A 23031-nucleotide genomic window follows, 5' to 3' on the forward strand; every position below is an offset into this window, starting at 1 on the left:
ATCTTCTATCCATATTCTGAACCGAATCATACTGTTAAAAATGAAATTAAATTATAAAAATGTGATTAAATTAAAACATGGTGGTACTTCCTGTCCATGCATGGATTTTATAGTTTATTATTCTGGCTACTTTTACCAGTAAAAAAACTAAAGTTGACTATATTCTAGTTGTGTGTAATGGTATCAGAATTGTTCTTTGTTATTATTATTATTATTATTATTATTATTATTATTATTATTAGTTAATTAAACTTTATTTAAAGTTTTCTGTGTACAAACATGAAAAAATTAGTAATTCTTGTTCACAATTCAAACTGCAACAGCAGCGACAAGGTATGGCAGACCTCATAGTGATAAAAAGTAATAATCCACGTAAAATAACATATTACTAGTATTTGTGACAGCTCGTTTGTTAAATACTATTAAAGATATCGCAATATTAAAACGTTACAAGATGTAAAATCAAAGATCATACCCAGAGTACGTATATACTGTAAGTAAAAAGCATGGATTTACCAAAACTGCTTTTTTAATTAAATGGATTCTTTTTTCCCCCTTTACAAAAACATCGTATCGCATGGTTATCAATAATTATACATTTCGCTATTTGTAATTAACTTAAAATAATAATCAACCTCTATCAGGAATAACTTCATAACTAATTTGAGTTTTATAATAAAATATAAATATTAATATTAGTAAATTAAAAAAAAATAAAATAAAATAGATATTGTATTATTTTTTTTAAATGGTAATAATGTTTTCCTTCCCTTCACCCACTGACGTGCTACGCATGTGACTTTTTCTCTCATCCAGCGCGAGCGACCAGTCAATCACATGACATGTGGTTGATGTTGTGTCACGTGTGGCCTCGCTTCAAAAAACATGGCTCCAACAACTCGCTCAGAACAAAACACTTTTCGCTGACCGAGTGCTGGTTGTCCACTGACACTCCTCCGCTCAGGCGCTAACATGGACCTACTCACACGGAGGACCCCGCACTGTGCCCCGGTTTCGTCTCAGCTAACGCTGCACTAAGGTACAGTGTGTTGAAGTGGGTAGTAGCACTGTTAGCTTTGCGCTAACTAGCGACAAAGTCAGCTCACTGGTAGCTCAGCCACGGACAGCTGTTACTTTGTTATTACTGGTAAACAAAGCAAATCTAGCTCTTTTTAAATAACTCCATGTTGGCAGTGCTAGCAAACGGAGTTTGAAGCTTTTTTTTTAAGTTTTGTGCTGCAATGCTAAGCTAACTGTAATCTTTTTGTGTCTCTCACTTACTTCCTCTGTGCTAACAGATCGTTTGACCAGTTGCTCAAGATGAGGAAAATACCAAGTTTGAGTCTGAAAATGCATCGCATATTTTGTGCCGTACGCAGATTACATATTTTTACAAAAGTATGTACAGTCTTAGTATACAGTATTGTGTAAACTGAAGGTTTCACTGCATCTCATTGCCTTTGGCTAGTTTATTATTCTTCCCCATGTTGCTTTTAAATACACTTACACGTTCACAATTATTTAAAAAAAAAAAAAAAGGTAATGTATAATTAATGCCGGTTTTTTTTTGTTACACATGCCCACAAATGTGTCTTTGTCTTCGGGTGTGGTTTGTAGTTGCACTGTCTCTGTCTGCAGCCCCATTACACGTGTTGAATTCTTCACTGTCTGAGCTGTAGTTGCTCATCAATTCAATGGAATCCATGCTCCATCCTTTGCTGTGGCCTGCGTTGTTTAAAATTTGCAGCCGGAGCATTTTTGCTGGCTTTCTGCACAATAACATTGATGAGGAAAGAGCAACAGCTGCCGTGATAAATAGGTAATTGTGTTGTTTCTGCTATTATATTGGGTAGGGGACGGGGTGTCCCAGACTTTTTCACTTTCGATACAATACCGACCCATACATACTTTTATTGCTTAGTTTGTAGTGTATAATGTTCGAAAAGGGTGGATCAAGCCATATTACTGAAATAGAGAACAGATCGCATCATGTGAATGGGTTGCATACATTTTAACCTTAAAATATAATATAGAATATTTCAAGTTCACTTCAGGTACTTTTTACTGTCAGTATTTGAATCAGTCAGCTGTTGGATAGAAGTGTTGGAGCGGAGTATACAATACAAAAAAGGGTTGTTCTAAATTATAGAATATATACATTTTATTAAGTATTATAAACAAAATCAGCAGCTCAACCTATGTGCTTTGACAATATCTGTTATCATTCCTTCTTCATTATTGCTTGTAATTTACCATATAAAGAAATTATTATTGAAAATGTATGGATTGATTTTTGTTTACTATGTCTGAATGACAATGCATCGATTATTTGTCCCACCACAAACTCACATTGTACTTAGATTTGATTCATCCCTTACCGAAACTACATTTTGCATAAAGCAACTACAGAATATGTTGATTTTTTTTTTTTTTTTTTTTTTTTTTTTTTTTTGCACCACAAAATTTCTTTGGAGAAGTTGCCTCTCATTAAATTTCACATTTGTGTTCTGTGTTTTTTTTGATACAGTGACCATTGGACGAAGAGATTACTTCTGCTCTCAATAAATCATTTTCTTCCGCCATGAATGCCTGACTGGCCATCCGAGCTATTGCAGTGTGTATAGCTGAATAGTGCGCACAGCTTCACCAGCATCATGGATTGGCTGATGCAGGCAGTGGAGAAAGACTTGGGGGTTGACCGGCGACAGCAAGGGCCAGGTCCTCGTCCTCGGGAGCTGGTCGCTCTTGTTCCTCTACGCTGGCTGACGGGACTGAAGGAGAGGAGGCTGATGCGCTGTCCAAGATTTGAAAGCATCAGTGAGGCTGAAACTTCCACCTACCTTCAGCTTTCCCAAGCAAAGTTACCCCTTGGATGGACTCGAGTGTGTATTCAGGGCCTAAGAAAAAGCAGGTTAAGCTACAGACTGAGTCGGGACCCATGTCATCAACAGGTGGAATCACATATGCAGGATTCTTACGTCAAAACCATGCAGAGTGTGTCGCAGCACAATGTCAGGTACTGTTCTTATCGTGCAATCTTTCTTTACATGTCAGCAAAACTGAAGTGTTGAGACTTTATTGAAACAAGAAGTATATATTTTGTATTTTAATTTTATTTTGGTAGTCTTCAAAAAACAAAAAAGACAACAAATACACAATATACAAGTACATAATAATAATATACTATTTAATATTTACTACACAAATTTAATCAATTAAATTTTAAATATATATACCTTTTTTATGTTTATTAAGTATTAATATATTTTATATACCATTTTATATATATATATATATATTATTGATGTCCTGGTAAAATTTTTGCTATTCTTTTCTAAACTTAGTAATGATATTTGATTAAAAAAGCTGCTTTGTTTTATTTTCATCTTTTAGGCAGTTCCCTAATTTACCCCTGCTATTGTTACACTCATCCTTTTCAGTGTTGTACTGGCATATTGGATCTTGAAATGTAGTTTTCCTCTTAAATTATATTCCCCTTCTCTCTCTAAAAGATTTTCTGCAAGGTGCATCTTTGCTTGCTTTATAAATCATTTGGACAGTTTTGAGTTGGATGAGATCTGGGAGATTTAAATCTGCTGTTTTTCCAGAATAATCGATTTGTGTGTTCTTTGAAATGTTTTTGGGAAAAGTCACTAAACTGTAAAGTGAAGCTTGCTAGATTTTAAATTGGTTTTCTTTTTTTTTTCTTTCCTAATTATTCAGGAATCTGTGGCGTGAATTTCATCACAAACTTGTGCAGCCGTATGCAGGAGCCTGTGAGCAGATGCAAATTGCTGCTTTAGATGCAGTGCATCAAGCACTGCAGAAGCTCTACAATTCCACGTTCTTCTCACTTGATGGAGCGTCACCATCACTGTCTCCAGCAAGAGAAAAAGACAAGGATAACTACTTGCCATCCAGTTCAACACACTTTTCCAAGTCCCAGTTGGATCTGTTGTGTCCGAATATTTTACAAGTAGAATGTCTGCTGGAGACGGCAGAAATGCTTTATGTAATCCTACCCTATACGCAGTATTCTCTTCATGACGTTGTCTCATTCAGTCCCTCCAAGCTCACTAGCAGCCATGCCAAAGTGCTGTTTATTTTGTACCAGGTATTAACAGCTCTACAGGCGTGTCATGTTGCGGGTCTGTCGTGTGGAGAGCTGTCTTTGCAGGACATAGCAGTTGATGAGCAGCTCTGCAGTCGTCTCAAGCTCAACCTCACGCATTATGAGGAACCAGTGGAAGAAGATCATCTCAACAGTGAAAGACAAGAGCCAAAGTGTCAAAGTGAAAGTGCATCTATGAGCCAAGGAAACAAAACGCATTGCAAGGACTGTTTTGCTGAACTGAAGAATCTGGTCCTAGACTGGGTCCATGGTCGTGTCAGCAACTTTCACTATTTGATGGAACTGAACAAATTAGCGGGCCGGCGAGCGGGTGACCCTAATTATCACCCAGTCCTGCCGTGGGTTGTGGATTTCACAGTGCCCTTTGGAAAATTCCGAGACCTGAGGCGATCAAAGTTCAGGCTTAACAAAGGAGACAAGCAACTGGACTTTACATATGAGATGACGAAAGAGGCTCTGGCAGCTGCAGCTGGTAATGGGGTGGTTGGAGGTGGGGTAGGTGCTGATCTTAGCGGCTATGTAGGTGCTGGCACTTCAGGACAGTCTGACCATTTTTATGTACCTCATCACATATCCGATGTTCTGTCAGATATTACCTACTATGTCTACAAAGCACGACAGACACCCAAGTCCGTGTTGTGCAGCCATGTGCGATCGCAGTGGGAGCCCAATGAGTACCCAGGCAGCATGGAGCGCATGCAAAGCTGGACCCCAGATGAATGCATTCCAGAGTTCTACACTGATCCCTCCATTTTCCACTCCATTCACCCCGACATGCCCGACCTGGATGTGCCTTCTTGGTGCAAGTCATGTGAGGAGTTTATTGAAGTGCATCGGTGTCTCCTGGAGAGCAGAGAGGTGTCCCAGCATTTGCACCACTGGATTGACCTCACGTTTGGTTACAAGCTGTCCGGAAAAGAGGCCGTCAAGGCAAAGAATGTGTGCTTGCATCTTGTAGACAATCACACAAATCTAACTACCTGTGGTGTAGTTCAACTGTTTGACCAGCCCCACCCACCCCGCCTATCACCGAACCAGTATGCCCCTTCAGAGCCTCCCTTCCTGGGTCTTGCTGCTCTTAATGTGCCTTCCCTTCACATTCCATCAATTAAGACTGTGGCTGACACCTTGGATGGATTGGTGCCAGAAACCACCGGATGTGAATCCAGTGGTTGGACCATGGTAGACAAGGACGATGACCTTGAACAAGGAACAGAAGCTTTAGACTCATTGGCAACAGCTGCCTCAACCATATCTGTATCCAGCTCTGGACCACTGCCAAACAACAGTACTATGATGGGAAAAATGGGAGGAGAGCACACTGCACTTGTTTCTCAGTCTCCAACTTCTTTTTCTAGTGATTTCCCAATTGGTCCTCCTGGTTTACGTGTTTCAATGTTACAAAGAGGTGGGACAGTGAATAAAAAACACGCTGAAGGAAATGTGACTCCCACTGTAGCAGAGGAGATGAGGATCGTTCTCCCTGAAGGTTTCAAACCATTGCAGCCTTTGGAGGAGCTTGAGAAGTTGAACAATTTTCTGGTTAGGAGTCTTCATGCTGAAGTCTGGGATTCTGCAGTGTCTAATGACTGCATAGGAACGGGGTCAATAGCACAATCTCTCCCCTCTGTTACACAACTCTATCAAAGAGACATGCAGGCTTTTGGTGTTCTCATTGCTGAGTTATTCTTTGCTGCAAAGCTGAGAGGCCTAAAACCAGGAACCCCACTTAGGCAACGCTTTCAAGCTGTTATAAAGCTCTGCTTTTCCAATGTCCGAGATGTGCCCCTTTCTTTGCATGACGCTCTCGAGAAACTGTTGCAAATAGAAAAGCACTCAACACAAGCACATGGAGAACAGCAAGACTGCTCTCGTCCTCTCCTTTTCAAATATGATCCAATTTGTAATGGGCTTCCTCCTCCGACTCCACAGCAGTTATTAAATGCCATCACTACACCCTTACCTTTCCCTTCTTATTTTGCTGCACTTCATGATTTTATTTTTTCTTACCACTCCAAAATAGGGTCAATGTGCAGCCTTCAAGGACGAGATGTAGTCTTTCACCTGTGGCAGCTGCTTGAATTGCTGCTACGAAGCAACATCACTGCAGAGGGTTTGGAAATCCTCCTGCCCTTTATTCTCACCCTCATGCTCGAGGAGTCGACAGCTGTCTATGCAGCTTGGTATTTATTTGAGCCCATTTCCAGAGTGCTGGGCCCCAGAAATGCAAACAAGTATTTGTTGAAGCCCCTGATCAGCATTTATGAAAACCCCCACTGCCTTCGTGGACGTTTCTATCTCTACACTGACTGTTTCATTTTGCAGCTGATCATGAGGCTTGGCCTGCAGGCCTTTCTGTCCATCCTCCTCCCGCATGTGCTGCAGGTTATCACTGGCTTTGACAGAAATGTCTCAAGCTCTGGTGAGGAAGCTTGTAAAAGAATGAGGACAGGCATGTGTGATATAGGTGAGGAGGAGGAAGAAGACTTTCAGTGTGGCGAGGTGCGACCGCCGTCTGGATCAGTAGGTGGCGGTGGTAGCGGAGCCAGTGGAGGGGTGGGGGTGGTTGGAGAGAGCGGTCAGATAAACTACTCATCAGACATCACTCTCAGTGACCAAGTCTTTCTATCTGAAGCCGAGGACTTTGAAAGTGGGTTCTATGTCAATGGCGAAGCAGGGGTAGTCGCTCCTGGGAAAGAGCAGAACCAGATTGCTGCAGCCAAAGATCAAGACCAAGAGTCCCTGAGTGTGGGCAAATTAAGTGACAAAAGCAGTACAAGTGAACTCTCTCTGGGGGAGGATTCAATGCGGGATCGAGCCAGTCTGAAGTCAGCTGACAGCAGTCAAGACCTAAAACCTGCCAGTGAGGGAGAGGAGGGAGGAGAGCTCGAGGAAGAAGAGGTTACTGAGATTAATGAGGGCAAACCTGGAACAAGTGATGCTGAGGCCCTAAACCTTGAGCTTACCAGTACTTTCTCCGGTTCAGAAACCACAGTGGGCACTCTAGAAAATGAGTTTGTGAATGAAATTAATCTGGGAGAGTCCGTGAAGGAGATTGAAAGAGAGGAGGAAGAAGAGGATGAACATAATCCAGCAGAATCGGAGGAGAAAGAGCAAAAGATTCTTCTTGGTGTGTACATTTTGTTTTTTTTTTCTTAATATGTATAAACAATCTTAATCTGTATTGTATAATAAATGCAACCGTGTGTCCATATTCAGATACTGTCTGCAAGACAGTTCGGTGGTTATCAGCAAAACTGGGACCAACTGTGACAGCTCGATATGTTGCCAGAAATTTGCTACGGTTGCTCACAAATTGTTACATTGGTGAGCACATTTGTAACAAGGCATTTGATATTATCAACAAAATATTTTGCATTCATTCAAATATTGTTTTTTTTACTTCTTCTGTTTTTTCTGTATAGGACTTGAAAACCACCAGTTTGTTGCCCCAGTGTGTGAAGAGAGCAGCCTGGAGAGTGTGGGGATGGGCAGTGTGTATGAGAAGAAGCCTGTGGTTGGTGATCACACAGCAGGACCTGTGTTGGATTGTCTTATCTACATAGCTCAGCTTTACGGAGAGCCTGTCCTTACCTACCAGTACCTGCCTTACATCGGATATTTGGTAAGACAAATACATTTACCCAGATAATCATCACTGATATACAAACAATCCTGGGGAATGTTTGTGTTTAATTACTGAAATACTGATGATTTTTTTTTTTTAGGTGTCTCCACCCTCATCTCAGCGTCTCAACACACGCAAAGAGGCCAGTCTTATCGGAGCTGTTGCTCTCACACAGAGGATCATCGTTTTTCTGTCCGATACCACACTAATGGACATGCTCATGAAGATTAACCAGGATATTCTTCTTCCTTTGTTGGACCTGCTTACCACCCCCACTATGGGGTAAATATATATTAACCTCTACATACAATATAAATACACACATGCATTACAAGGATTTAGCTATTAATTCAGTGCAGGCTTAAAACAATCAAATTTTTGCCAAGGAATTACACATAGCTCGGGCTCGGCAAGATGGACTTCTCAAAATGGCGGTATAAGATATAAATCTTGATAATTGTCTGATCGCTGATGAAAATTGCCACGCAGGCACATTTATTAACAAGCTGTTGCACAAAATGTGCCACTTTTGGCTTTTTCTCCTATATCGAACAGCATGTTTGAGTGAGTTCTGTAGTGTGGCTTGTTTAGGGGAAGGTCTGGGTTAGGACGTACTCAGAAATCCATCTGTGCTTTTTAATTCTGTCCTAAGGGGCTCCTAAAACAAGTGTTTTAAAACAAAATAAGCAAAAAAATAAAATCTGTATATATATATATATCGATATAGGCGATATTGTAATTTTCTATAGCGCCAAAATAGAAAAAGCGATATATCTTGGATCTCGATATATATATCGCCCAGCACTGTTTTTTGCTTGACTGTTTTTATTCTTCTATAAACATTTTTAACTTTTACCTCTTTCGTGTCAGAAAATATAATCCCAAAACAAGCTATATTAATATCATCATTTGAGTCTTTGGCTTCATTCTATTAATTCAGTTGTGTTTTCTAGGTTCCCCAGTGGCGGGCAAACACGCACCACCATCTGTCTGAAGACACTCAGCCTAATGGCTCTCATTTGTCTGCGTATTGGGAGAGAGATGGTGCAACAGCATATGGACGAGACTCTTCGCCGGTTCTTTGCCGTTTTCTCTCTGCTGCACTTCCTACAAGATCAGGTATTTAAGATCTAAAAATTATGTGTTGTGTAAAGTTGGATAGATCAATGGATATGTTATGTGATCTTAGGCACATCATTTTTCTACCCAGTAAAAATTATTTGATATGAAATGGATTAAACCAGATTAATTACAGCATTTTATGAAGGAAATAACAAGTAATTACCACATCTGTGCTCATACGTTTACAATAATCTTTGAAGCCAGAGCAGTAATCCACAATTGCCTGAAACATTACTATATATAATTTTATATTATATATAATATAGATAACTTTACCTCTAAATTAGCACACTTTTGTTATAATGGGTCAGAAAAGCCCATGATTTTGACATGCATTAGTTATTTAGTAAAGTAAGATACAGGTCAGCCCAGTTTAAAAAATCTACATATAACTGTATACAGTTATAGCTTCAGAAATGCTTCAGAAATGCAGATACAGATATTAACATGTGAAAGAGTTGAAATTATAGCCCAATAATACAGTATTTGTCTGGTTTGGCCCACTTAAGACCGAACTGGGCCTGAAAGGAGTTTGCTTTTGCCTTAAGCTTTTCTTTGAGTAGATATCTATAAATAGTTGCTGAAATAGAAAGACTTTAAGATACTTTTACAGATATTAAAACCCAAAATATAGAGCTTTTTTCGTTAAAAATGCACATGGTTGTCTATCCTACTGTAGCTGCACAGTGCCCCCCGCAGAGTTGTGGGAGAAGTAATGATGGTGGATGTCCGCACACCCGAGGAGTCTAATGTCACGTATGAGTTGGGAGTTTTGGAGGAGCTACAGACTGTGTTTAACGCAGAGATGGCCCATGCCTCGTACATCCCCTTCTACTGCCTAATAGGTAGGAAATGACACAGTGGTCCTGATGCACTAATCTTGGGGTCGCGAGTCACTGGGAGGGTGTTGTCAGATGCCTTCAAGAAAATATTTATTTTATTTTTTTTAACAATTTGAGCAAATTTTTGCTTATATTTACCGTACTTTATCACATTCACAATTTGTCATGCTAGACTTATATTTACCAGTTTAATCGAATTGTTCTTACTACTTTTCGGTGGTTTTTAAAATCCCATTTCACCACCTTTTCCACCATTTTTGGTCACTTTTAACCCATTTTATTTCTGATTAAAACAAGGATTTACATCTTTAAGATGACTATTTATTATGGCGCAAATTGTAATAAACTTCCTGGATAACAATGGATATTATTCAGATCAATAAATAAATGTGATTATCACAGATTCATAGAACAATGGACCATCATTTTGCTGACTTTATGGATGGGCCCCAAAAAGCTCTCCCCTTTATTCCCCCTTATAGATGGCCCTGTCTCCACGTAACTGTTCTTCAATGTTCATGTCTGTGTTCAACCACCTTCAGGTACAGTGGGGGGCCCTGGACTCTGGAACCTCTATCTTGGAGGTCGTGGGCTGAAAAAGTTGAGAACCATTGCACTAAAAGGCATTCATAAGATTGACGTTAATAATTTCTTTTGTCCAAGGTGACACGGCAATCCGGAAGCTGGTTCCCAATCATGAGCGGGTCTGGCAGTTGGCCCAGTCCTACCATCAGAGTGTGAGTCAGGGGCCTTTGGAGACAAACCCCACAGCAGCGTCCAGATCTGAAGCACTTTCATCCTCAGCCTTTGGCAGACGGACAGGTTGTAGCCCATTTCCTCCACCCTCAGCCACCTCAGCTCAGCTGGGGGACTCCCTCCCTGAATCGGGCACCTTTGGGAGTCACCTCATAGGAAATCGCATTCAAGTCTCACAAGATGCTGACTACAGTGACGGCTCCAAAGTTAATTTAGCTAGCTCATGGGGACGCGGGAGCCAAGCCACACCCATCATCACTACTTCATCCACCCTCACCGCTCCATCCGCCGGCACAAGTTCTTTGGCCTCCTCGTGGTTGACGGGCCCCGCCCTGGAGGACAGTGCACTGAAGCAGGAGCTCCCCCGAAGCAGCCGCAGCCTGCAGGGCAACTGGCTCGCTTACTGGCAATACGAGATTGGTCTCAATCAACAAGATTCACATTTCCACTTTCACCAAATCCGACTGCAGAGCTTCCTGGGTCATTCCGGCACCATCAAGTGTTTAGCGCCACTGGCAGGAGAGGATTACTTTCTCTCTGGTAGTAAAGACAAAACAGTGAAGCTTTGGCCTCTTTACAACCAAGGTGATGGGACACAGGAGGTGAAGCCCAGGCTGACTTACAGCGACCATCGAAAGTCCGTCTTCTATGTTGGACAGCTGGAGGCCTCACAGGAGGTAGTGAGCTGTGATGGCACAGTACATCTCTGGGACCAGTACACAGGTACAGGAGGGATTCATGATAACACAGCATTGCCTGAATACTGTTGTACTGTTTTCTAACAATTGATTACTTTGCGTAGGAAAGCAAATACGCTCTTATGAAGCGGTGGATGGAAAGAACCCAATCACAGCTGTCACCACCATGCCTGCCCCACACTGCAGTGTTGTGTTTGGCAGTGCGGATTCGGTTCTCCGCTTCATTGATCCACGGAAACCTGGATTACAGGTAACCAGGCTATGTAACTTAGAACATCCACTAATTAGTGAGGACGCAGGAAACATTTTTTTCTTCCATCACAGAATTGAGTAAAATTTTTTTTGTTCAAAAATGTCTCCATTCATTTCTGTTGGGAATTTCAGCTTTTTAAGATTTAACGGCTTCAACTTCAGCTGTTCAGCCGTTCTTCAACAAATTTCAACCATTTAACTTTAAAAATATTCAGCTGTCTGACAGCTAATGCTAGGTTAATGTTAATGATATGCTAATGCTAGTAAATGCTAACTCCAATGTTAGCTGATGCTAATGATAATGCTAGCTTAATGCTATTGCTAATATTAATGCTAGGCTAATGCTAATTGGTGTTCAAAGACACCTGCCAGCACCTGCATCCTCACTTGCATTTTCTTCAGGAAATGCCAATATTCTGGTTATCAAACGATTTCCATTCTTGTTAAATTACATAATTGACTTAAACTTTTACCTATGTTTTCAGCACGAGTTTCGCCTGGCGCACAACAATGTAAATGCTGGGCTCATCCGTTATTTGGCTGCGAGCCCAATGGGACGAACAGTGGCTGCAGGTTTCTCATCAGGCTTCATTGTACTGCTTGATGCACGAACTGGTCTAATCCTGAGGGGCTGGTTGGCTCATGAGGGGGATATCCTGCAAATGAAGGTATACTTACTGTTGGTGTGTCGTTTCATTTATACACATTTCACACCCAGTACTTTAAAACTTATAAAAGTTCCAGTTTCAGTTCATTTGTTTCAGCCAAAAAAAAAATCTTCAAATACAAATCACAATTTATCTATTTAGCTTATATGCCCAACATAAATCATTACATTCAAGTTACCTTTTTCAAATAATACACACAAAACAAATGCAAGCATTCAACAAAGTACATTTGAGTTGCCTTTTTCAAATAATGCAAATTAGTTTTTTTATAAAAATACATTTAACAGTACATTCACTCTTATACTTAATGCGCACATTACCTTAAAGATTGCATGTGACCTTAGACAGTTTTGACTTTTTGTCATTGACAAAGGCTGTTAATGACGAGTGTATAACTTTTAGCATAGGGCATTCCTTCACCGGTTGTTTTTTTAACCTAAAGTTTTTTTAGTTTGTCATTAACTTTCCATAGTAATCCAAATTGTCAGCTGCCTTGTTGCCACCAGGGGGCAAGATCGGAAAAAATGTTGTTATCCCTCTTTGGTACTTTGTGATTTTTTTTTTTGTGTGTGTGTGTGTGTGTGTGTGTGTGTGTGTGTGTGCATAAACCAATGCAATTTGGAATTTAAATCATAATCTGCCTTTTTAGGAAATCGTGGGAACTCCTGGAATGGCTCATAGCAAAAAATCATTAACTCTTTTTAGTATTGATTGCTTTTTCTGGGATCAACTCAGGATTTAATTTGTAATCATTATGGGTCTTTCAAAGATTTAATTCTCATTTTTAAACAAGGTCTTTTTTTATTTTTGAATGGCATTTTTCAACACATACATACCCAACATTTTCTTTTTTCTTTTCCCCTCCCCATTCCACCCTGTAACAGAACTTTTACACTTTGGTAAAATCATCCCTCTATCAAGAAGGATACAGAAAGCTACTATGTTAGCCTATTTTATTCTCAGTTATGAGCTTTTTTTATATGCCTGTGGACTGTGTTCAAAGGTTTATAAACTTTCAGCTCATACCAAAAGAATTCAGCATTAAGTATGGTATTATTTTTCATATGTATATAAATGTACCTATATTGTGCTGTGAATAATAAAAACTGAAAATAAGGCATGAATCTTTGCGAGCCTGCCATGGAGCTTTTATCTCACACCATACGACTACAAACTACACCAGATATTTGGGATTTACCTTAAGTTTTAGTAATCAATGTGTATATATAATATAAACACATTTAGTGACTTTAATTTTGACACTCTCTGAAGGTGGTTAACAAAATAAAAGGATAGAGATGTTGAAAGACCCTGCATGTCTGCTGTAAACAGAGCGCAAACTTTATTTAACCCCAAATTAGGTCAAGGATTGTATCTTTAGTTTTAAAGGCACAAGTTTAGACAAACATGGACTCGAGTTACTCATTAGAACAGCTATGTCCAAACTTGGTCTAAGAGGGACGCATTCCTGCCAGTTTTTCATTTCTATCCTGAATTTATTAAATGTGTTATTAACCAGCTTTGCTATATGTCTGATAAAAAGCCTCTCTCAAAAAACAACTGACTTTCTGTTGATGAGAAGTGTGGCAGTAAAGTGACATCTGAGATGTGCAGAATAGCAGCTCCCTTACAATAACCACAGGCATTCTTATCATTATCAACATTATATTGCTTTCAAGTCTAATAAAGTCTTGTTTCAACTAAATGTTTTCACTGAAAATAGAACTTTGTGTCAAGTTTACAGTTTAAGTTTCTGAATATAAATGGATAAGGTGAAATAAAAAGCAGTTTATTCAACAATTAATGCACTGGTTTCCAACCTTTTTTGGATCATGACCCCATTTTGACAAATGTCGTGCGACCCCAAAAGAATAATTTTATTTTTTTTTTCTATACATTTTTATCACATTTATTATATTGTGTAACAAATACAGAGTAGCCAGGATTAGTGCACAAAGTGGCCAGATGCACCAGCTCAGATATGTTCATACTGTATTTTGTTTTCTTTATACTGCCTTTTATGAACTAGTCATATTTCAGAGACTGAAAGTATAGAATACAGTTGTTTTAGATTGTGTGTTGTGTTTTCATTTAAAAAAAAAAGATAACTAAAAAAAAATCTAAGATACAATTTAAATCTTTCTTATTATTATTAGTTATCAATTTCTAGACATTTCAGGTGACCCCACTTGGGGTCACAACCCCAATGCTGAAAAACGAATGATTCATGCCGGATATTTCTTTTTTTTAATTCCGTAATAACAATGTTCGTATCTACGTACGTAGGCTTACTAAGATTATGACAGTTTTTTTGTGCCGTTTTTTTAATCAAAATTCGATTTTGATATATTACACTGAACGATTACAAAATAAATTAATCAAGAAAAAATGATTATTAAAATTTAATTTAAATGATTATTTAAAAATTTAAATAAATAAACTTATTTTTTTTTAAATTATACATGTTTTATTTGCTAAATAAAAGAAACTTCTACGATTTAGGATATCTACATAGAACAAGACTTGACACACAAGAAAAATGTATTATTAATACTAACTTTGAGTTTTTTAATGCATGCGCATGACAGCTCCTCTGCCCCGCCCCTCTCAAAGCTAAAGCTAGCCTAGCCTGCAGGCTAACACGAGGAAAGTTGTTGCTCGCGGTTTTGAAACATGACAGGAGTAACGCTTGATAAACAAACAAGGCAAGTCAAATTCTCTTATATGGGAACACTTTGGGTTGGATGAAGAAGACCCTGAGCAAAGACACATCACATGCAAGAAGTGTTTTGTTTTGTGTAAAAGTGAACAAACTTGATTTTAGTGTTTGAATAATTTTATTCATGTTTAAAGAATATGTTTGACATTGCTTTGTATAAAAATAAAAACATTTTTGGTTGACAGATAATCGTTTGAATAATCGTCATTTCAATTATAACTAAAATAATCGTGATTATTATTATCCCCCACCAACTTCACCAAGTGTGGAAGGGGGATATAGGTTTGAGCTTCAGCTGTCCGTCCGAGTCAAACGGGACAGCTTTTTTCAGAAACTGTTCAAGATAGGAAAACCAAATTTGGTGTGTGGCTTCAGGGTATCAATACCTTGAGGAAGTTCAAAAATGAGAAGCGCGCAATTATTTTTTCTGGAGTTATTGCCCTTGTTCTGTTTTATTTATTTTTTTTACTCTGTTCGAGGTATCTTCAAAGGGGACAGCTTTTCTCAGAAACCGTTTAAGATAGGGTAACCAATTTTGGTGTGTGGCTTCAGGGTATCAATAACTTGATGGAGTTCGAAAATGAGAAGCGCACAATTATTTTTTCCAGAGTTATTGGCCTTGGTTTATTTTTTGGACTCTGTTCGAGGTATCTTCAAAGGGGACAGCTTTTCTTAGAAACTGTTTAAGAGAGTAATTTTATATTCTGATGTGATAATATTTTCTTTATATATATATATATATACACACATATATATACACAAGTTCTTAGATTTAGGACATTTAGGAAAAGGTTGAGTTTTATTGACAACCAATCTGGGAGATGTTGATGACTGTTGTCCTGCTTTTTTTATAATTGGCAGCCCTACATCAGCAGTAAATCTTTTTTTCTCTGTCCACCTCACAGGCGGCTGAAGGAAACCTGGTGATCAGCTCCTCGACTGACCACACACTGGCTGTGTGGAAAGATCTGGAGAACAAGCCCCTTCGCCAGTACAAATCCCAGTCAGATCCCATCCATGCCTTTGACCTTTACGGCTCACAGATCGTATCAGGAACTGTGGCTAACAAGATCGGCGTGTACTCCATGGCTGACATCTCCCTGAGCCCGGTCAGCAGCACCAAACTGAGCACGGAGAACTTCCGCGGGACTCTGACCAGCCTGGCCGTCCTGCCCACTAAGAGGCTTCTTTTGCTGGGCTCTGAAAACGGGGCCATCAGGCTATTAGCTTGAATCCAGAGCTCAAAGCTAATCTATAACTCTTTTTACTGGCCTTTAAAAATGTCTTTTTCTTGAAGACTCAGCGTTGCTGAACTGAGGGTTGTCCATTCCTTTAAAGTCAGTTTGGACTTAAGCAGCACAAATAGAGCCACAGTACAAGCTTCATGTATATTTAATCTAACCAGTATGGCACTAGTCTGTTACGTCATGTGATGGATAGAAAACGTGTACCGCTGTGCCCACTTTTATGATGGTCATTGATGATTGGTCATTTTTTAAAAAAAATATCAATGTATAATATATAACAAGCCAAGTCAGTTAGTCTGTGGATTGAAATGAATTAGAGGACATTCTCAGGAAGCTCGTATGTAGTGTTTACACCAATAGATGCAGAACAAAACCAAAACTACATCCACTACTCTCAGTTCCTTTTCCCTTGATTATAGAAAAAAAAAACGCGTAAGTGCACTGATCAAAACTATGCAGTATTTCTAGATCACTTCTATGTCAGCATTGCTTTGTGTTGTTTAATGGTCATTTATGTATTGTATGGTTCACTCCCTGTATTGATCATTTGCTCTACCTTCTCACGCTCTGTGTGGTCATGTTACAAAATCTTCGACACTGTTTAATCTCCTGCACAAATATAGCCTGATTTATAACACTTGACTCAGATTTTAAAGACTGGATGTTTATTTTTTTCCACTAATGCATCAGGATTGCATAGGATTTTTAAAAACAATGTTTCAAGTTTGCTCTCTAAAGACTTAAACTTCTGATTCAAAAAGTTTAAGACCGGACCAGTCAATGCCAAGATCAACTGTTTTTGTACCTTAACCTTTATGGGTGTCTGCACATGAAAATGCCAACTAAATAATTAATCAATGAACAATGTGGTTTCTCTGATTCTTTTTGCGTGAATCAATTAATATACATTCACGTCTTCTCTATATTTCCCTTTCCATCCTCTAATCTGGTCATTGTCTGGTTCTCATGTTGTATGTAGACACAACCCACCAACCTGCCCAGTTCTTTGCCTATAGACCACAGAGTGCTTTGTTGAGAAGTCTACTACACTTTATTAGATGCTCATTATAGGGCTAACGGCTCCACTATGTAAAGACCAGCTATGCTTTTTGTTATTTTTGTAATTCTTTAGTCATTGGTTACTGTTGGTACTCTTGCCTCTTTTAACTGGAAAAGCTAATAAAAACCCTAATGTATAACCTGGAGCAACGACTTTCTTTAGTGTGTGGGTGTATGTGTCTGCAACCATACACTAAACTTTCCCTATTTTCACCTATTTACATCACTTTTTAAAACATTTTTGCTACATTACTCTCATTTCTGCCACTTCTCCATCAAATTTCAATGCTTTTTCTGTACATTTTTTTTTCCCCGTTCAATATTTTCAGTACTTCTAAACCCTTTCCACCACATTACCCACTACTTGTTGCAAATGTTGGCCCATTATTATCACTTTTAATCTCTTTTCATCATATTTAATGCTTATTTTTGCCGATTTAACCATGTTCACAATTTGTCAGGCCCATTATTTGCCTAGTTGTTCCAATATTGACACTTTGAACCCTTATCAATTTTTCTTTTTGTTTTTGACCACTCTATTTTGCAACTATTAACCAATTTCTGTAGTTTTTAAAATCCCATTTCACCACCTTTTACACCATATTTGGACACTTAAAGACATTTTATTTCTGATTAAAACAATGATTTACATCTTTAAGATTACCATATACTATGTCACAGACAAACTCCCTGGATATTATTCAGATACATAAATGTGGTTATCACAGATTCCTAGAACAATAAACCATTTTGCTGACTTTAAGGATGGATTTGTACTTTTTCAACAGAGCAGGAGAGAGGGGATTTAGTTTTAATCAGAAATGCAATTACCAACTGAATTTGCTTTGAGAGTTGACATTAAGGCATTAAAATGCCACCAGAAAATTGCCTTTCTGTGTGTGTGTGTGTGTTCCTGTGATTCACCTGAAATCATCTCTACTCCTAGCTTTACTTTCTAACTTTTTGTGGGGGCTAAATCGCAATCAGTGGAGCTTCAATTGGACAAAGTCCTCTTTTTGTTTGCAAATGAAGGTCATGTGATCTACAAGATAGTGAAAAGTAACCAAACATTATTATTCATTGTTTATATTAGTGCCTCTTGCAACAATTTTTCTCCAACTTTAATATACTGTGTTTATCAGTGAGAGGATTCAATGGTTTCTCTCATACAGTTTGTAATTGAACACATTTAACTTAGAAGGATTCATGGAAACATGATTCATCTGAGATGAGCTACTTGTATTTGTTTACCTCACACAGCTGGTTGAATGGTACATTTGTAAATGAGCTGTCATGTTGTCTGTCCACGATTTGTGTCATGATGGTTTTCACCTGCTGAATGACGTGCAGTGAGCAGGTGCAAGCACCAGGCTTTGTTATTTCACCCTGGAGGAGTCACTGCTGGATTTACACACAAATAGTGGACTAAATGAGGCCCCAATCAATGTAGGTTAATATTCAACAGTTTGCTGAGCAAATGCCAATCTTTTACTCTCAGGAATTCTGCCATCCACAGCACTTGGTTGCTCCTTTTTTGGAGAGTAGAGCAAGTTTTTTTTTCTTATTTAATAATCTAATAATAAGGTAAGATCAAATATATCTTCAAGATGCTTTTTTTTCTTCGAGAGTCGTTATTCTTCATAAATTGTTTGAGGATTTAAAAAAATCCTGATGGGAATTACTCACAATCCTGGATTCTGTTGTCGGCGCAAGGTCTGGATATTCCAAGCTGGTTGTGTAGATAGAGGTTTTTTTAGGTTAACATTTGATGTGAATTTTGAATGCAAAGCATGTAATGTTTGAAATATATGTCAATGTGTGATACTTTTTCTACAGAACAAATGCGCAAGCCATTTAATCCATCTAAACAGCCACGGGAGTTGCTGTAAGAACGTTTAGATGTTTTCGAGTAAGAAGTTTTAACTTAAAGAGTTTTTTGTTTAGTTTATATCTAAGGCACAGCATTGATGTTTGAGTTCCTCTACAAGAAGGGCCAAATAAGTCTTGTAAGATGTATCTACAGACAATACTTGAATAAGTTTGACTGAGAATACCAAACAATGACTAAAAATCTACAGGATGGTTTAACCTCTCCGATTACTTTTGTTGTTCAAAGTAGGGCGAGTAAAATGGAATTATATGACTAAAACTAATGAGTAAGAGGAGATGATCATAGAAACCATAGAGGGTGTTTTACCAGCACAAGGCAAGAGTGTTCATGTAGAAGGCCAGACTATTAGACGTTAGAAATTTCGAGCATTAACGATTAGAATCAGAATATACTTTATTGATCTCGGTGTGATATATTTTGTTGCTGTGGTTCCAAGTAGAAACTATAGTTCTGATTACCTTATCAGTACAGAAATAAAGAATACTCAAACTTAGGCAATATTATTGTCACAATGACCCTCATTAAATCTATTACCTCCGCCAAATAGGTAATATTTTAGTGTGTGTTAGAATGTTCGCAGGGTTATGTCGGTACTTAACAGATTGTGACAAAATTTTGGAAGATTCCATTCAATTTTGGAGAGGATCCAGATCAATATACTGATTCGGGAGCAGTTTGAAAGAAACATAAATCCCTATCTCTCATCTTTGGCAAATATTCAAAAATTCAGTTCTCGGTTCATAATTGACCGATCTTCAAGAAATTTGACACAGTTATGTTGGGTTGGTTCCTTAATAACCCCACTGAGTTTCATCGGGATTGGATCCAGATTGCTCACATCATCTAGATTTTTGGAAGGAATTGGGGAACCCATTTGGAACTACTGTATCCTTATTAATTGGGATTCAACTTTCTCACAAGATATTTGGGACTTGGCAGAGGTTTGCGCTCTCTGACTGCTCTTGTTATTTATTCAAATGCATTTTTTTAATTCAAAGAACTAAAAAAACAAATAATTTAAAATGCCTCTCTTACAGTTGCACACTATAGGGACATGGACCTCTGCCTGACACTCCTGTTAATCTGTCTCTGCAGCCAAGGAACCACTGTAAGATGCCAAAATGACCTAAAAATATATCTTAATGTGGATGATTATAAAAGGAAAATGTTCTCTCCCCAACAGAATGCCGAAGTGGCAGAAAATGAGTCAATCCCTTTGGTGCCTCTAATTCCTCTGCTGCCCAGTCAACCTATTGAAGTAAAAGTCTATCCCTTTGCTTGATTTGGTGACTGTTTGAAGTAATAACACTGTCCTATATGTAATTTCCCCTGTTGATAGGAAGGAGAAAGCAACACCACAGCTGAATCTGAACCTGCAGATACTGCAGCACCAGCAACCCAGTCGACAGCCACGGCCGACGGACCCAATGGGACGTCATCAAATGAAGAAGAAGAAGGCTGCCTGTCCGTCAGCCGAAGGCCTCAGTCCCGAGAGCCCATCGCTGCTGCCATTCAGAAACTGGGAGTGCAGCTGCTGCAGAACCTCGAGCCCACGCCTGAGCAACAAAATGTTATCATATCTCCTTTAAGCATATCGCTAGCCCTATCCCAACTGGCCTTAGGTATGCACATCCTGCTGCATCTCATACAAACCCAACTGTGGCTAAAACACTTACTGGATATCCCTTATCTTTCTAATTCATCTTCAATCTTTTTACAGGTGCTGTAAATGAGACAGAGGAGCTGCTGATGCACCATCTTCATGCTAACACCCTCCCTTGCTACCACCAGTCTCTACATAATATCTTAGAGCAGCTCACAAACAATGACTTACAAATAGCCACACGGATCTTTTTGCGACCTGGTACATTTGATTTTATTATGGTGTAAATGAGATAGGACTTCAAACTGCACGTCTCATTTTCTTTGTCTAAACACAAGTTTTTGTGGTTATAGGGTTTAAGCCCAAGGAGGGTTTTGTCACTGAGTCTCGTCAGTTATATGACTCGGAACCAGCGGTCTTGGAAAGTCTGGAGCAGATAAATGAGTGGGTGGAAAATGCAACAAAAGGACAAATGAGTGACTTCCTTTCTGCTTTACCACCAAACCTGCTTCTATTGCTCATCAATGCTGTTCATTTCAAAGGTAAATCACAAGTGGAACGCAAGCATATATATTCGTTCCTTAAGATTAGGAACTCCAGCATTGAAACCTTAAGCTACGTGTGTCAAACTCAAGGCCCAGGGACCAAATCCGGCCCTTTAGAGCATCCAATTCGGCTCGAGGGAAAAGTAAAAATGACAGAAATTGCATGAATTATTGAGTAATTTACAAACTAATTCAGTTGTGGATATCTCTGTCCCTCTAAATATACACATACAGTACTTGCATACACGTTTCCCATGCTTATATCACATAATGTAATTTTTAATCTCCAGTTGTTGAAAGAAGTCTTTTATTGATTTATTTTAACCTTGCTTGAATCTTACATTTTTCCACAAAATGTCCCCAAATGAAATGGCAAATTAAAATCAAGTCAATTTAAAGTGAAGATACTGCATTGGCTGACAGTTGTGTTACTTACATACTTCACATATAATTGATACATGGAAGTGCAAATTATCAAAGAGAATATTGTCAAAACTGCATGTTATCCTGCCTAAAATATGCAGTCCAATTAATATCAAAGTAGTACATATTTGGCCCCTGAACTAAAGTGAGTTTGACACCCCTGCCTAAAACATTTTGAATTTGTTATATAGTATATAACATATTTATTTAAAAGCCCTTCTTTGAATGTTTCTCAACAGGAGAATGGAGAGCTCGATTTGACCCACGCTTTACCTCCAGGGGGGTTTTTTACCTTGATGACAAGCACATGGTTGATGTTGATGTGATGGAAAATGCCAAGCACCCTTTGCGTTTATTTATTGATAATGAACTAGAAGCACAGGTGAAATGCAACTTTGAGAATATACATGATAGTTCAGAGAATGTATGATTTCCTTAATTTTGTTGTAACCCATCTTTTTGTGCAGGTAGCCAGCTTTCCCTTCCAAAAGGCTGTCAGTCTGTTGGTGGTAATGCCTCTGTCTGGCCAAGTGAATGTGTCTGCACTTTCTGCAAAGTTGAACATCTCACGCTTGAATAATAATCTACCCAAAGAGAGGGTTGTTCAGGTTAAAGTCCCCAAATTCAAACTGGAGTATGCTCAAGAGTTGCAGGAAGTTTTTACCAAACTGGGTAAGATTTTGTTTCTTTTGCTAATAATTCAACAAAAATACATCTTTTGACAAAATTCTAAAGTTGGATCTTTACTCACTGCTCTGGAAGGTCTTGGCAAAATGTTTTCCAGTCCCAACTTGGCAGAAATGGCCGATGGCCCCCTGCTGGTTTCCAGTGTGATGCACAAATCCAGCATGGAAATAAATGAGGAAGGCGCCGAGGCTGCTGCAGCCACCACTGTGGTCATCTCAAGAGCATCCAGTCCAGTCTTTCACCTCACCCAACCCTTCTTCTTTGCGCTAATGGACGACATGACTCAAATACCCATCTTCATGGGTGTCATTAACAACCCCAATCCTGATGCTCCTGTTTTGCAAAGAGATTTGGGAGACAAAGAAAAAATGGGATTCCCAATTGACAAGAATCAACAGGGTTCATTTGGAAGTCCACCTAAGTAAGGACAGACAAACTGTTCAGCACATCCAGTTTAACGCTGACCAAACCCTTTCTAATGCTATTGACTAGCCAAGTGTTTCATCAGTGAGTTGGATCAACCATTGGTGAAACTGTTGTTATTTGTTGTTTTTTTCTTTACAAGTAAACACAAAAGAAGTCAAACACCCTTTTTTGTCTTACTTTCTTTCTTTTTTTTTTTTGGATCTCCATTATTATTTGGATCTCCAGCTTTGGCTAGACCCAAAGCTAATGGATATTATTTACATTGTTGATGTAGATCTGATTTAAGAACTTACACATTACTAAAAAAAACTCAACACGATTCAGAATAATTTG

At 38.8% G+C, this 23031-nt stretch overlaps 2 protein-coding genes across 3 annotated transcripts; both read left to right on the top strand.

Moving 5' to 3' along the window:
• The first annotated feature begins 829 nt into the window (after positions 1–829).
• On the top strand, positions 830–17269 carry wdr81 (WD repeat domain 81). 2 transcript variants are annotated; one of them, XM_028463856.1, is made up of 12 exons: positions 830–1039; positions 2528–3016; positions 3724–7262; positions 7352–7459; positions 7558–7757; positions 7861–8042; positions 8714–8879; positions 9562–9727; positions 10388–11203; positions 11283–11428; positions 11916–12098; positions 15723–17269. In XM_028463856.1, exons 2-12 carry the CDS (start codon positions 2655–2657, stop codon positions 16047–16049), a joined length of 6195 nt encoding a protein of 2064 aa, XP_028319657.1. In that variant the 5' UTR covers positions 830–1039; positions 2528–2654; the 3' UTR covers positions 16050–17269. The 2 variants fall into 2 exon arrangements, with proteins under 2 accessions (XP_028319657.1, XP_028319658.1); XM_028463857.1 differs by lacking the exon at positions 830–1039 and adding an exon at positions 1681–1819.
• Positions 17270–18503: 1234 nt separating this feature from the next.
• Positions 18504–22707, top strand: serpinf2b (serpin peptidase inhibitor, clade F (alpha-2 antiplasmin, pigment epithelium derived factor), member 2b). The gene is made up of 9 exons (XM_028464958.1): positions 18504–18707; positions 20052–20122; positions 20198–20272; positions 20354–20636; positions 20735–20878; positions 20971–21159; positions 21825–21967; positions 22053–22257; positions 22348–22707. The coding sequence occupies exons 2-9, from the start codon at positions 20069–20071 to the stop codon at positions 22695–22697; spliced, it is 1443 nt and encodes a 480-aa protein (XP_028320759.1). The 5' UTR covers positions 18504–18707; positions 20052–20068; the 3' UTR covers positions 22698–22707.
• Positions 22708–23031: the final 324 nt, after the last annotated feature.

Source organism: Gouania willdenowi, chromosome 13, assembly GCF_900634775.1.
Source record: "Gouania willdenowi chromosome 13, fGouWil2.1, whole genome shotgun sequence".
NCBI lineage: Eukaryota > Metazoa > Chordata > Actinopteri > Blenniiformes > Gobiesocidae > Gouania > Gouania willdenowi.

What these genes read in the sequence shown, in the direction of transcription:
- serpinf2b (XM_028464958.1), top strand. Translation starts at nt 20,069, where the DNA reads ATGGACCTCTGCCTGACACTCCTGTTAATCTGTCTCTGCAGCCAAGGA. An exon ending in ACGGATCTTTTTGCGACCTG is followed by an intron (nt 20,879 to 20,970) that starts GTACATTTGATT and finishes TTGTGGTTATAG; the next exon opens with GGTTTAAGCCCAAGGAGGGT. An exon ending in GGAAGTTTTTACCAAACTGG is followed by an intron (nt 22,258 to 22,347) that starts GTAAGATTTTGT and finishes CTGCTCTGGAAG; the next exon opens with GTCTTGGCAAAATGTTTTCC.
- wdr81 (XM_028463856.1), top strand. Translation starts at nt 2,655, where the DNA reads ATGGATTGGCTGATGCAGGCAGTGGAGAAAGACTTGGGGGTTGACCGG. An exon ending in AGAGCAAAAGATTCTTCTTG is followed by an intron (nt 7,263 to 7,351) that starts GTGTGTACATTT and finishes GTCCATATTCAG; the next exon opens with ATACTGTCTGCAAGACAGTT. An exon ending in GCTCACAAATTGTTACATTG is followed by an intron (nt 7,460 to 7,557) that starts GTGAGCACATTT and finishes TTTTCTGTATAG; the next exon opens with GACTTGAAAACCACCAGTTT.